The 15,202-nt window shown below is 41.4% G+C and overlaps 1 protein-coding gene across 2 annotated transcripts in view; it reads right to left on the reverse strand.

Annotated features, from left to right (window-relative positions):
* Positions 1 to 15,202, reverse strand: part of GRIA3 (glutamate ionotropic receptor AMPA type subunit 3) — a gene marked incomplete at both ends in the record, with an annotated part of 143,802 nt that overhangs the window by 70,626 nt on the left and 57,974 nt on the right. For both annotated transcript variants that reach the window (XM_082289587.1, XM_082289588.1), the window contains one exon: positions 7,800 to 7,987. In XM_082289587.1, coding sequence (XP_082145713.1) covers positions 7,800 to 7,987 — 188 coding nt within the window. The remainder of the gene's footprint in view (positions 1 to 7,799; positions 7,988 to 15,202) is intronic.

Consider the following 15,202-nt stretch of genomic DNA (forward strand, 5'->3'; position numbering starts at 1 on the left):
GTTCACACGAGAATTTTTTGGAAGGGGTTTTGTACTGCAGAGCACTGCCTTCAAGCAGACCAAAAATACTGAATACTAGCCATTCTTTTTTTTTTTTTTCTTTTTAAGCATTTCCTTTCCTTTTCAAATGCCCTACAAAATTAAGAAAAAAAGTCTGTGCAATCTCCTCTAGGAAAGACAAGGTTACTATTTCTTATATTTTTTATTATAAATAGCATTTTACTGTGACTGGAATTGCACTCAATTGCCTTTTTTCAATGCTTTCAAAGAGTCTGAAAGGTTTATTCTGCTTCACTATAAACAGCACTCTGCAATATTCCCCATATAACTTGGTGCATAAACCATGAACTGAAAAAGATTATGAAGAGTTAATTTATTTTCACTAGATTTAGTTTATGCGGCAGGGGTGGCTGTTTTACTCATATGAGGTAATAAAGATACAGCAATATTTTTCTTTTCTGATTCTTTATATGCATTTTCCCAGGACAGAAGATACTTGGGGTTTTTTTAAGGGTCTATGTATATTGTTGATAATTTTATATATTACACATTTTGGAAGAAAGAGTTTCCAGTAATACGTGCACCATTATACCTCCACATGCATGCCCATGATGTGACATAAGCAAATTTAATTTAGTAACATGGGCTTTTTTTACACATTTAACATTCATTTTCTCTAAAATTATTATGCTGCTTTCTACCTTACTGGTTGCATACTATGGGATAACTTTGTATTTGAGGGCCTGGTTCTCTATAAATTTAGTCCAGGCTGCTCCTGATGTCTTTAATCTGCTCCCCACAGGCAGGTGGAATTGCACAGGTAAGAGGGTGGGATAAGAGACAGGAATCCCATATGAATGTATAATCACAAGCAGTGAGAGACTTGACTGGGATAGTACTTTGCCATGGAGTGGCCTGATCCAAACCCATCTCGAGCCTGGAGCAAACGTACCACAGCTCTGGATCACACCTCTGGACCTCATGTTTGGGGACGTCTCCCCACAGGACTGTAGCTATGAACTGTCAGGGTGCTCCAGACAGCACCAACAGCAGCTGGGCTCAAAAAGCCCAGGGGGGTGGCCCCCATTCTGAATATCTTGCTGTTTGAACTGCAGTGTAACTGTGCTCTATGAAATGCACTTTGGAAACACCTTGGTCCATGAGGGGCCCTGAAAAGCCCCAGTGGTTCTCCTCCTCCCCCAGATACGTGATTCATATCACACTGAAGCCATTAATCCCAGTTTAGTGAGCTGTAAAAAAAAGACACACACTCTTGTGCAGCTTTTCTTTTACTGAGTTAGGGCTTCTTCCCCTGTAAATGAACTGATGAGACACCAGAACTATTGCACTGTCTCTGGTGATGTACAACGCCTGTTTGCACAGTGGTACTGTGCTATTACTATTCATTTTGATAGTGTGTTTCCTTCCTCTCCCTGCAGTTGGTTCATCTGAATTGTCGCCAAGATGGCTGGTTGCCTTGGAAACTAATTACGGAAAGCCTTTGGTTAGAAGCAGAGTTTCAAGCATTAAACTATTTGAGAGACAGATGCAGAAATTAAGGTAATGTCTGCTAAGATGAAAGGGCTTATCCTTTATGTATAAGAAGAAAGAACCACATTTAAATGCCAGGACTGAAACAAAGCAATTTATACATAAACTGATTTTTAAAACCTGAAAGAGACGAGTAAGCAAGAGGTTTCAAAATCAGTCAGGAGCTTATAAGAAGTGACAAAGATTCCCAAAGCTATTAGAGATGGGGAGATAGGCAAATAGGGAAGGACAAAAAACTCAGAGGATTGCATGCTGAATAAATTCTAGCCAGCTCTCCCTTTCCTTCAAATACTGTGTCTTTAAAACACTTCTTGTGAATGTTGTTTTTGAAAAACACCTGTAGAACTAATGAAAGACCAAATTCTCTCCTCCAGTCCAGGTATGGCACGAGAAGCATCCGTGAGTACATCTGCTCCCAAAGCACACCAAATGCAGCAGGGAAAGGTGACTGCCAATGGCCCTCAGGACCTCTGCTCCAGAGACTTGTCCACAAGGGTAAAAATTAGAGCAGCTCAGATGGTGTGGACACAGGCTAAACAGTGACTGCGACCCTCAGAGGGCTCAGGGCAAACACATGCACCATTTCTGTGCTCTGAAAAGCTGCATAGAAAGGTGAACTATGCAGTAAATTGTGCTTTTACAGCTACCTATTAACTGAAGTTCAAAGCAAATACAGTCTCTGTATGAGCAAGATATCAATTTAAATATCGTCTCCAGGATAATGGTTGACTCTCTACTTGCAACAGCATAAGTGAGCAAAGATTTTGGTTCTCAGTACTTTTATTGGCACTGCAGAGGTTGCCATATAAATATGATTGTAACAGCATAACTGCATACTACAAGTGTTGTGGTAAAAATATGCAAAATATTAAAAGGAGATGTATATGTTTGCATTGGTGTGTGCATTTATCTCCCACAAGTTATCATGAAACAAAAAATGAGTAACTTTTACAATCACAGGAAAATAAAAATTCTAATGGTGACTTCAGGTTCATACGTCCCTGGAACAAGAAAGAAGAGTTGCTTGGCAGCAATCTTTTACCTACAGCAGCTTCCCCATTTACAGTGAGACAATTCTGGTATTAATTGTTATTACTACCAATCAGATACATTTAAAACTGTGCTTTAATGTCTTTTGAACACTTTAAAGCTTTGTGTGACATTACTTCAATCATTCTGCAGGATGACTAATAATGCTCTGATAAATTCCTGTCACTTAGAACCTGGCTTGTTTTATGAAATCTGAATGATGGCTTTGGAGAGACATTCCTTTTTACAAGCTAGAAATTCTTTCCTCAGGTATGTGTGAAATGTGCTGTGTATGGGGCAGATTAACCCACGTCGTTACTCTCTCTGCTTTAGCAATTCATCTCCTGCCCTTTATGAGTTTCACAGCTGACAGAAACAGGCCCATTAAGGCACATACAGCTGTCACTTTTGACTTATGCCCATTCTTTACTTACTCTTCCGCTGGCTACGTCCTGAGGGTGACTGACCTAAGTAATTCCCCTTTCCTCCCCATATGGACTTGTGAGCTGCTGAAACTCCCTGGGTGTGAAGGGAAAGAAGTGACCTTTCATACTGCTTTACTTTCAGCAATACTCCTGGGTACCTAATGAAGAAATGTCCTAAATTTTAAGTTTCTAGTTCATTGGAAATGTAAAAATGAACTGTACCAGTTTCAGAGTGATGTTACACAACAGTCTACATAGCAGATACTCTCCTGGAGCCTCAGCTGAACCCCATCCTCTGATCCACACAGCTCCAGAGAGAGGATAAAATCAGCCTGTGACATGGCTGTGGCCCCAAGCCCTGGAGAAGGCGATGGGCACACTGCTCTGGAGGGTGTGCTCCAAGCAGTGCGGTACCTTCAGAGGACATGGCATTGCTGGGCTTCAAAAACAAAGCAGAAGCTGAAGCTACCCATAGCTCTGCTTCAAGTGTCCCCCTGCATTTGTAGACAATTGTATTTTAAATTGCTATGGAGAACACAGGCAACCCCCCACCAGACCATCTGTTTATAATGGAACACATAAACCAGGAAGTTTACATGACAGCAGTCTTGAAATTTTTCAATTACATTTTTCTCTATTGTTATTTTTAATGACTGTTGGTCAACGCAATACTGCAGTTCTGTGTTTATTCTTACGACACCCTAAATGTGAAAGTTGTTGTGCAGTGAGCACACTCCTCTGAGATCTGAGCAGCTGTTCAGAGAGAGGCAGCTGGGGCTGTACTGAAAACCAGCACACCTCCATCCTAATCTCAAAATTTCAGACTTGAAGGTCAAGTCATAGTCAGTGCTTACATGGGACAGAGTTCAGTCAATCAGATTACCCTTCTTAATCCTAGAGATGCTTCACTTTAAGTTGTCTTTGACAGTCTGGCTGTCATTGTAAAACTTTGGGGACTGCATTCTCTACTGTAATATTGCTTTTGCTTTGTGAGATGCCTTCACTCAATACAGACATTGCCTTGGAGCCTAACCTTTATGACTAAGTTTGGAGATAGTGTCCTTTTGATAAAAGCATGCAGTCTCTGGAATAAACAGGTCTTTTGTAAAGTTTCACCATTTTGATCCTGAATGGAGTTTCCTCCTCCTCATTTGCCCTCAGGAGATTTTCTTCTAAATGGACATAAAGCCACTCTAGTCTGAAATACAGCTTATTGTCCTGGGAATAAGAAAAACATATTTCTTAACTCAAAAACATGTTTCTAAATACATGGTTGAACAGTCTAAGGCTTACTGTTAGCTCTCCAAAAAAATGTTCTTCTGTTTATGAGAACAAAATGTTATATCTATCTGTGAAGAAATACAGAATATTTTAGCATCAAGGGACAAGAAGTGTGGGGAGCTTATGAATTTTGCATGACATAAGTGTTATTATCTATATGCCTGAGAGGCCAGTAGATGATTGAATTGGATATAGTTTTGTTGTGCAAGGGCGATACAGATCCACATGCTCAGTGGTTATAGAACTATAGAGCAAGTGAAGAAACAGATGGCAACTTACAGAATAACCACTGATTTCTCTGCTTCCCTCTATTCTACAGCTGAAGAGGTTTGGGCAGGGTATCCACCTCCAGGACAAAATATAAGGCCCATCACAAAATCTTTTGAATGGGGAATGAAAACAGATCAGCCTGCAGTAGGAAAACTGGCACAAAACAGGTTACTCAGGCAGAGTAGGAGCTGAGGTGCCCTCTCTCTCTGACCTTATATTTACAGCTGGAAGATCAAGTAGCAGGTACCAGACAGCCCCAAGAAGATAAATACTTCATATGACAGGCTACAGATCTTGGAAACACAGGGACATATATACATGTGCCATATGCTAAAGGTGTATGGAATCACTGACTCCCACGTCTGCACATCGCTGGAGGAAGGTACAGAATATTCCAGAATGACCTGAAGTCTCAAAAGAAAATCCCCAGCTGTGTAATTTTCTTTGGATAAGCCTGAATTTTTTGAAGAGATGTATACCCGGGTCTGAACTGGTTGAAAAAAGGATCAAAGGAAGAGAAGTGCACACATTGACCAGTCTGATACAGGAAAAGAGGTCACTCTTACTGAATCCAAGCACTAACACAAAGCCATGATACATGGTTCCTGGAGCAGAGCACTGACAAGCTTGCTGAATGGGCTGGCCAAGAGCCCAAAAGTCTGATAGCAAAGTCAGTGCGTGTTTAGACTGTTTAGTGGTTTACAGTCTGTTTACTTCTGCTATGACTTTTCTTCTTGAATAAGTTCTATTTAAGCCTCTGAAATCCACGGTCACTGGCAAATGCTGCTGCTGACTCAGAGAATGAAATAGCAGGTGCCACACAGTGACCACATAAAGCCCCTCTCTGGAAGGAGGCACCACTCCCAGAAGCTGATGTGAGGGTTGACCTTTGAAGTTGTGCTCCTAGGAGGCCAAAAAAAGGGAGAGGAATGGAGAGGCAGCTGGGTTGAGGCAGCCTATACCAGCCCTCTATGGGACACAGTTTGTCCATCAGTACTCTGACACAGCAGTTCCAACAGGTGAAGCGTCTTGGCTTCCTTTTGCTCTCACTGGGAAAAAGCTTCAAACCCATCTGCAACTGTGTATCAGCAAGTGGTAACAGGCTCAGATGTTACTGCTTCTCAGCTGAGCAGCCTTCCTAGACTCCACACATAGCACTGAATTGACTTTCTAAACTGCAATAAAATGCTAGATTTGAAATATGCAAATCCAGACTTATCTCTCCCCTCAGTAATATGCTATCAGCAAACACAGTTTGCTAAAAAAAAGACAACTCTCCACTCCCTTGAGCAAACTGGATGGATGGATTTAAATACCACACGTTTGTGAAAACTTTTAACTACTTTATGAGAAGATAACAAGGTAAGCAGAGGAGATGGAAGGAAAAGCCTTCAAACAATAATTGTTCAGCTATCAACCTAGGGTCCATCCCCCATTACTGACTTTCCCTGTAGAAATTTATGTCACTGCTTTTCAGTATCCAATCAAAAAGCCTCTGGGAATTGTTGACAGAAGATATTCTTAGCATCAGGGGCACCGGCATGCACTGTAGAGTTTGGGGAAACCTGGAGGCCCTGGTAGCAAATTTTTACTTAACAGATGCTAATCACATTGATAGAAGACTGAGTTATACATTTAACAAAATTTAAAGTTGAATTTAGAATAGTAGCAGAAGAAAAGAGTCATCAGGTTTTTTGCTATATGGTTTGCTTGTTATGTAGCTTTTCTTTTAGGCACTGAAATGGTTTGACTTTTTTTCCTCTCACTTGGACAATAGAAGAAAATGAGAACAAATGTAAATGAAGTTAGATCAAACAAAAGGCCTGTTTCTCATCTGAGAGCGGGCCCAAAGAGCTCTTTAAGCTTGGCTCAGGAGTGCTCTCCTGCAGCATTTTCAGAAGAGTGGGCTGTGGGTAGGTATGGCGTTTTGCATCTTTTCCAAGAACATGAGCAAACGAAAGAAAAAAAAAGATAAGTTTTTTATACTTTTCAGTATGAATTTCCCAGAAGAGAACATTCACCATATTGCCTAAAAATACAGCGTAAAATGCAATGCTGTGTATTAGTAACAGAACCATACCAGAGTTAGGGACCAGCATGGCTTGTGCCCTGTTCCCTTGAGCACCTTTCCTTGTTCTGTAAGTAGCAGCTATGGCACCTGGCTGTCCCCACAGACTGACCCTCAGTGATACACCTCAAGGCTTGACAGGAACTGAATATTTTGAGAAGGAACACAGTGAATATATTTTTCATGTTTCCCAGGGTTTATGGCAGTGAAGTCAGTTTGTTGGTAGTTTACAATACAACATTTCTAAGAGATATGCTAATGCTTCATGAAATTTAAATGTTATTCTTGATCTATTCCATGTTATGAACCCACAGTTAAATTTACGAAGTGGCAGTAATCAGAGGGTTTTTCTGTCTTAATGCAAGTGAATTCCCACATGCCTGTGAATAACCAGGCAGCGTGGATTTGGTTCCACACCAGCACCAGCTTTGCTGTGAGCCCAGGCAGCAGGGTACTGTCCTGCATCTGCTCCCAACAATTTGCATGTTACTACACCTCTTCAAGCACATTGCACAGCACAACCAACGGCACAGGCATTCTGGGTAGCACTCTGGGATGGCCAGAGGGTATGGTCATTCCTCTGGGGCAAAGCAAACACTGGGAAAGCCATGCAAGAGCAAAAGAGTCATTCCAAATGCATCTTCACCCACAAAGGCGTTTAGACTCCATCACCCACAATTTAAGCCCGTCAACAGCACTGGCTGTGCAGAGGGGAGGGCTTTATGTACCAAAAAGTACTAATGAGTCATTTGGACTACCAGCTGAATTTTTCATTAGCAGTATTTCCACCTGGGAATTCTTTAAGATGATACTGCGATACTTCACTGGCTTTTCATTTGTTTCATGATCCACTTAAGAAACTGCAATCCTTACAAGCAGCCTTGATTCCAGTAATGTTACTCTGGCAGCTGAGGTTTTAGGTTCTTAACCTACTTAAAAATAATTCATTATTAACATTTGGGAAAAAATATCACATAGATGTTTCCTGGTAGGTTACATGTAAGTGCTGCCACCAACTATGAGCATCACTGTGGCATCTTAATTTTACTAGGTAACTGGCCAGTTGCTGGGACTCACGTCTCATAGGATACTCAATTAATTTCTAGAAAGAAACAGTTCTGGACATATTAACGATGACTGTCAGAGAGATATCACAATTTCTGAAAAGCAGATACCTGTTCCAAAATGGTGTTGATTCTGTCTACTTCACAGTCAATTAAGTATCTTTTTTCTTGCCGTCTGTCCATCTCCTCTATAATTCTTCTGAACTCTTGAACATCTTTTATGCTTCCTACAGATCTGGCTGTCACTTGCCAGTTGTTCTGTACTGCTGCTTCCATAATTGCCTGAAGAATGGAAAATCCTGTGGGGGAAGAGACAATGTGACAATTTAAAAGCAGAACAAAAATAAAAACTAATTTGAATGTTTGACAAAGGGTTCACAAAAACTTGCCATCATCTAAGGAGACACAGACTAGCTGAGAGCCTGCAAGTGCTTCGTTACTTGAGAAAACAACAGTGTAGGGACCACTTTCTTCTTTCAGCTATGCCATCAGCAAAGTCGCTGACTTCAGCAGAAGGTCTTGGTGCCATATTACTGCAAGCCATATCAGAATCTGTCCAATATACCATATTATGATCCTCTCAGGGATGTTTATGGTCATGCTGGGGTCTGTACCAGCTGAGAATAGGAGCCTGCAGCCATTACCTGGGCAGAAGTCCATCAGACTGAGGAGCGGGACAGAAGGGGTGATTTGCCTGTGCAGACTGCAGCAATGGGTCATTAACTGGCAGGGATCCAAGCACTGCACAAGAATGCCAATTAAGTCATTGTACCAGTCATTGGAACCACAACCACAAGAGAGTATTTTACTGATACTTTGATTTCAAAAAAAGTTTTAAAATATGGAGTCTAGCAGCATTAAACACACTTTCAATGCATTCATTGAGGTAATACCAATTCATTTAGCATCCTCAACACAGGAGAGAGGTAAAGAATGACCAAGGACTACACAGTGGGAAATTACAGAGGCAAGCAGCATTTCATTTCTTGCGAACAGCCATGCCTCGGCAAACGGCAGAACCCAAGTCAAGTCCCTAAGTGAAAAGTGGTGGAACTAAAGACAGAATCTCTGTCAAGTCACGCTTGTATAGGAGTTATCAGATATTGATTTGCATCCCTTTACTTTAGTATGTAGCTGGGAACTTGGTGTACTACCTGTTTTCATTCAGGAAATTTGATTTTGTGCATAGTTCCAATAGTTTCAATTCTGAGCAGATGCCAAGCAAAGACAGAGGTCATCTACTTCAAGCACACAGAGTGGTTTTCAGTAGAGTTTTATTGTACAGAAGCATATCCATGTGAGTGATGTTTCTGTCCAGATAATTTACTTGCAAAACTTTCAGTCCAATTATTTAGTCATACTGTTGATTTCTTATCCACAGCCAGACTTGAAAAGTTTCCACACAAGCACATAAACATACAGGATCAACAACCAATTAACACCAGTTCCCTACGCTTCTGAAACTAAAAGGAGTTTTGAGCTACACATTCACTGCTTTGTCAGAGACTGAAATATTATAATTTATTACTTAAACATTTTCTTGAAGGACTTTTAAAACTGTATTACAAAAGCTGCAGAGAAGACTACCACACCCTGAACGGGGCCCTGACTGAGGCCTTACACAGCTCACTGATGAAGATCAGATAAAGTAACAACTCAGGGCTGGGGACATTCACAAAGCACAGGCTTAACACCTCCAAGGTGGAGAGACCACAGCCCCAGGGCTATCAGCTGCCAGGCTCCCACAGACCCCCGAACCAAAGGATGGAGGGAGGAGAGGCTTTGGGTATCTTGGAAAAGCCTGTGGTCAGAGACACAGTGACTGCCCATCCTCCACTGTGCAGAGCCCAGCTGAGGAGTCCTCACTGGGGGGAGAAGCTTATCCACAGCAGAAGGGGTGACATGGCCCATCACAGGTGCCCGCCTCAAAGGGGTTTCCAGACCCTGCACCAGATCACCAGAGGTGATGCAACAGATCCTCAGTGTTGCAAGGGGCAGTGTCAAGCCAGCCCCTGCAAGGGGCGACACGTGGGCATTCCCACCTGACCCAAAGTGTCTATTAATGCACGGAATTCTGCACCCTTTGGCGTGTGGCGTGTGGCAGCATGTACCGGCGTGGCCACGGCAGCGACAGGGGACCCTCACCACCAGCAGACCGGACGGAGGGGACCAATGAGACATCGTTGGGACCCTTGGATGGGTGATCTGCTTCTACCTAACCCCTGTCACCTCTCCCTGTCCCCCCACCCCCCACTCACACTTCTTTTTTCCATTTCTTTCTTTCTCTCTTTCTTCCTTTTCTCTTCCTTTCTCTTTGCCCCTTTTACTATTAAATAAAATACATCAATTTTTTGGCATCAACATCTAACTTCATTTAGTTTTAATCTCGTTTCTGGGAATATTTTGAACCTTCTAAGTTCTTTCCAGTTTATGCACAGAGATTTAGCTTTCTTTGCTTTTCTGAGTTTAAACCAGATCGTAACATGCTGCAAATTACACCAATAACTATTCTGAACTCAGACATCCTTGCAGAGGTACAGTGATAACAAAAAACTTGTGCTGCAGCCTGATCTTCCACAGCCTGCTGTGAATCTGTAGTGGCTGTCTGAAGCCAGAGGAGCCGCACCATTACCTCATTACAGACACAAACAAGGGAAGAGTGATTTTCTGGATTACAATTAGATTATTGTAATTTACTGTGTGACTTCCTTAGATCTCACTCAAATGCCCTCACTTTCCCTGTGCAGCCTCGATTCTTAATGCTTTTCCTTGTATGAATGCACTTTACTATCCCATGAAAGGTGGTGACAATTAATATGTACACTGGTTGAGAATTCTTTCTGGCATCTTCTTTCCTCTGAGACTAGTGAAAGAGAGGCATTTACATATGTATAGTACAATGAACTCAGTCTTCCTTAACATCATATTTTACAAAAATGGTTGTGATGTCTGTGACAGCATTGTGATTCCATTACACGTAGGAGGAAGATCTAAGCCTAAGATACTTTTTTGGCTGCAAATGAGGAACTTTTATGTGGAAACATAAATACCACTAATTGGGATTTACGAATGCTCTGTGTACAAAGATGTGCTTTTAAAAAGACATGATTCCACTAAGTAATAAATATTTACAACTTTGTTTCATCATTCATGTAACATCTAAGTATGAACCTTGAGCTTGCTGTAAACAACAACAGTCTGTAAGTCCAGGTTTTTTTACTCCAGATTGAACAAATCAGTTCAAAATATTATGAAAAACTGACACTTCAAACATACCTGTAGTTCTATTTTTTGCTAATAACACAAAGCTTGTGAACTGTCTCAAGGAAAGAAGGAAAATTAATATGCTGGAGTGAAGATGCCATTGGTTGACTGTCATGCTCCCAGTTTCAGTTAACACTGAGTAAGAATTTCCCTTGTCAAACCTTGAATATCTCAGAAGAAAGCTGGGGAATTTTCCTGATTTTGTGCAATTGCATGTTTGTGGGGGTGTGAGTATATGTGTTTTTGTATGCATGTGAATTAGTCAGTGGTTACCATTTCAAGAAAGAGAAGAGCAAGATTACTCAGCAGCCTTTCTCCTATGCATGAAAATACAACTACAGTAAACTAAGACGGAAAAGTGTCAGAGCTTTGTAATTTCTGTCTTCTCTGCCTCCTGTTTCTCCTTGTCACATCAAGTCTTTACAATCACAGTCCCCTCTACCCTTGCCAGTTCTTGAAATCCTCCCTATGGGTACCATCTCTGCTGTGCCAGCTCCTCTCTCTTGGGCCTGCTCCCATCCTTGCTTTGAGAAGAACCATTTGCCCTTCCTGCGGCAGCTCGTTAGGCCAATCCTCTGAAGATCTTTACAGAGCCCATTCCTCAGGTATACTAAAGCTTGGTTCAAACCTCCTGCTCTCAGGAAGGCAGCACTTGCAACCTCGCTGTTCCAGCGTCAGGTCTCTCCCCATGTCTAATGCCTTCAGCACCATTTACTGCATTTTACATCGTTACCCATCACATGGTATTTCCATAAACAACATGTTCCAGGCTCCAGCTGTACTTTACCATTAAAAGAGCAGTTACATAAGCAATATGATTGTTTAACTAAAAGGACCATTTTATCTTCAAATGTGAACTTTTATTTCTCTTTAGCCTAACAATGCAAGCTGTGCCATTTTGGGAGCACTGCCTGGGTGATGGACAGGGAAATTATTTCCTGTGTTGTGTGCACCAGTGACCGGGCCTGCACACAGTGCTTTTCCACACCCTGCCCTCAGGACACACACCTGTGAAAGCTCCTCAAGAAATGCTCACCCCTGAGCACCCTGGAGGTGCAGAACTCTTACAGGTACCTCTCATCTTGTTCCCCCTAAAGGAGAAGGCAACAACCAGCCATGGCAAATATCTCTGGTCTGAAGTTTTTGTCTGGTGTGCATCACATCTACTCCAAAAGACTAAAGAACTGGTAATTCACCACAGGTCTGTGGAGAAGTCGTGCAGGAAGGGCTTTTATCAATACTGTTGCCAATTCATACTACTTCCATCAAGACAGACAAAAAATATTAGCTAAGGCAAGAAAAACTGTCATCCTCCTAGAAGATGACAGCAATGAGATTATCTTGAAATGGGTACATAATACCATCACCAAAATTCAGTGGCTGCTCATTCTGTAGTCATTAATACCAATACAGACCACAAGCAAAATTTATCTAGACTCTAATCTGATCTTTCAACCTCTTTTTTTAGTCATACCTTGGATGTGAAAAAGTAGTAGGATAAAAGGCAGGCATTTTTCTGGAAGCACTGTTTCTGAGGTTAGTTCATCTGAAGGCACCACATCATTCTCTGCACTATGTTATTAAAAAGGTGCCATTACAGATTTAAGAACAGTCTGGTCACATAATGGCTGTAGCCATACTTGCCAGGTCATGTAACACACATGTTGCTCCTGTTATCTTTGAGGGCAACCTCACAAGTCAATCTGATCTGCACCACTAAAAGCTTAGATGATCCTGGCCTTAACATTCATATATGCCATTGTCTGGCTTATTCTTAAAATATTGATGAATTCAAAGAGCTGACCCTCATCTAAACAGCCTGCAAAATGATTGGGCTGAAGGTAAGTACAGCAATAAAACAGGTGCCCAGCCTGCCTCTCAGTGAGCTGAAGCAAGTATTTTGAGTTTTGCAGACTGAAGCTTGCAAAGAAAGAAATCATTCTATATAAATTTCCCTTAAAGCAGGGAAAATATTATTTGTTGCAATGCTATCTCTGTTCTTTAAGCAACCCAGATGGAATTACATTCTGGCCAGTCCTCCCTGAAGCTGGACTAAGAAACAAATGCAGCTAGTATCTTCCTGCTTTTGCCAGGGAAGTAAAGTCTGTGACTCAGCCCTTCCGATCATTCCTTCGATACAAGCATCTCTCCACTGATCCTACTAACACAAGAGAAGAGGACATTTCACTCTTTTGCATCTCTGAAAGCTCACAAAACTTCTCCCATATCCACATAGGCAAAATTCATCTCAGCAGTTTTCTCAGCCATATGAAATTCTATGTGCTACATGACTGAACTTACTCTTGTTTAAATAACAGCAATCATTAATGTGACATGACGAAACGATCACACTGGAACATCGGTAGTGCCACATGAGCCCTTGCAGCTGGCACCAAAGTACTTACTGAAAAAAGTTACCACTTATTTAAATCTCTTTTCCTGAATGTTCTTGCTAAGATTTTGGACCTTTAGCCTTCTACAGAAATGAAAGAGCACTTGCTCTTCCTTTTGCCTTGATGAGTACCAACGATCTATGAGGGGTGTATTTTCCTGACATGCAGCATGCTTGTGCCACCTGAATGAACATTGGCTCTGATCTGAATACGTGTGTTTTGAACTATGTATCTGGGATGTGATACAAAGATCTACACCTCTGGCCCACGAGTGAATTTCAGGGACTTAAGTGTCGAGCTGTGTTTGTCAAGAACACAATGAGATCACCAAAAAGGAAGCCATCCAGGCAAGTGATTCCCCCTGACAAATACAATTTCTATGACGCCAGCTTACACTTCAAGTGTACCAGAGGTCGGCAAGTTGAGATATACTTGGATATTCTGTGTGTTTGGCACTGAACCTAACACTAATTTGAAAGCAAACAGATCAACATGTAAGGCACGAGTAAAAAAAACAACTAGCCAACCCCAAACATTCCCCATCATCCAAAATCCCAACATGTCTGTGGGGTAAGTACGCTTTGTATAACACAGGTCTGCTTAAGAACTTCATAACCAGGGGAAGAAGCAACAAACAAGCTACTAAATGAGTCACCAGGAAGCAATTCAGCAAATGCTGAGGACCCTGGAATGCTCTTTCAGCCTAACAAACTTACATTCAAATTATTAAATAAAATAGAATAAGTGCAAACCATCTAGTTTTGACCTGATCACTTCTAGCTGGTAACCAACATGTAAAGTGTTACACTCCACTACTCTGGTTGCAGACAACCTTCTAGATCAAGCAACAAACACATTCTAATGATTTTTTTATTATTATTTCTGCTTTTTCTGTTCTGTAAACCTCTAGTTTCCCCTGTTAAACTATGGTACTGCAACCTGTCATCCATAAACAGAGAAATATGCACAAATAGGTATGACAGCTTGGTTGAGTGAATGTGAACTTGCCTGGCTCTAAAGGAGAATTTGCAGGAACCATCTGGTTCATATTTGTTAGGGATGGGATACAGCTAAAACTGCAGAAATTCAGAGCTGCTGAATGCAAGTGAAATACCTTTTTTTCCCCCTAAATGGCTCTTTCTGAATCCATTTCACCTTGATCTATTCTTTCATAACAACCTTGCACCTAACTCATCTCTCATTTTATTCAAGTTTTAGGTCAATGCAACTACAGTGTTTTTGAATTAAGCTGTGCCAGTGTAAAATGAGAGCAATGTAGTAAGGGATCAAGGAGTTCAATAACCAAGGACAAGACAAAAAGATGCTGTAAGCAATGCTGTCATTTCTGTAGGGGGACTTATTCGTATGACTTTCACAATGTTGTGGGCAAATCTGCTGGTGTAGGACAGATAGGGATCCCTCAGTACAAGGATATGATCCGAAGTTTATCAGAAGAGCTGTGTTCTAGTTTTAGCTTTGCTATGCAAATCTTTATTTAAATAATTTTCAAAGGAATATTAATTGAGTGAACAGCTTCTATATAGAGACTGGAAACAGAACAGACAAGATGGAATCACTTCAAAATCAGAGTAAATTCCACTTGAGGAAAATATAACAGGTAAAAAATTTTGTAGAGAAGGCAGAACTAGCACAGAAAATCAGAAAAAGGAATAATGAATTTTGAGAAGTGACAAAAGGTGAAGAGCACTGTGTTGTCCAGTGGTATGGGCTGTAGGGTATCCTCTGTGTACTGATGCTGATGAAACTGATACTGATGCTACCAGAGTTGTGAGGGCACTCTGTCACCAGACAGTGCTGAGATCTGGGAGACATGGGCCCAGGAGTAGTGGAGAACTC

This window comes from Coloeus monedula (assembly GCF_965178545.1).
Source record: "Coloeus monedula genome assembly, chromosome: 12".
NCBI lineage: Eukaryota > Metazoa > Chordata > Aves > Passeriformes > Corvidae > Coloeus > Coloeus monedula.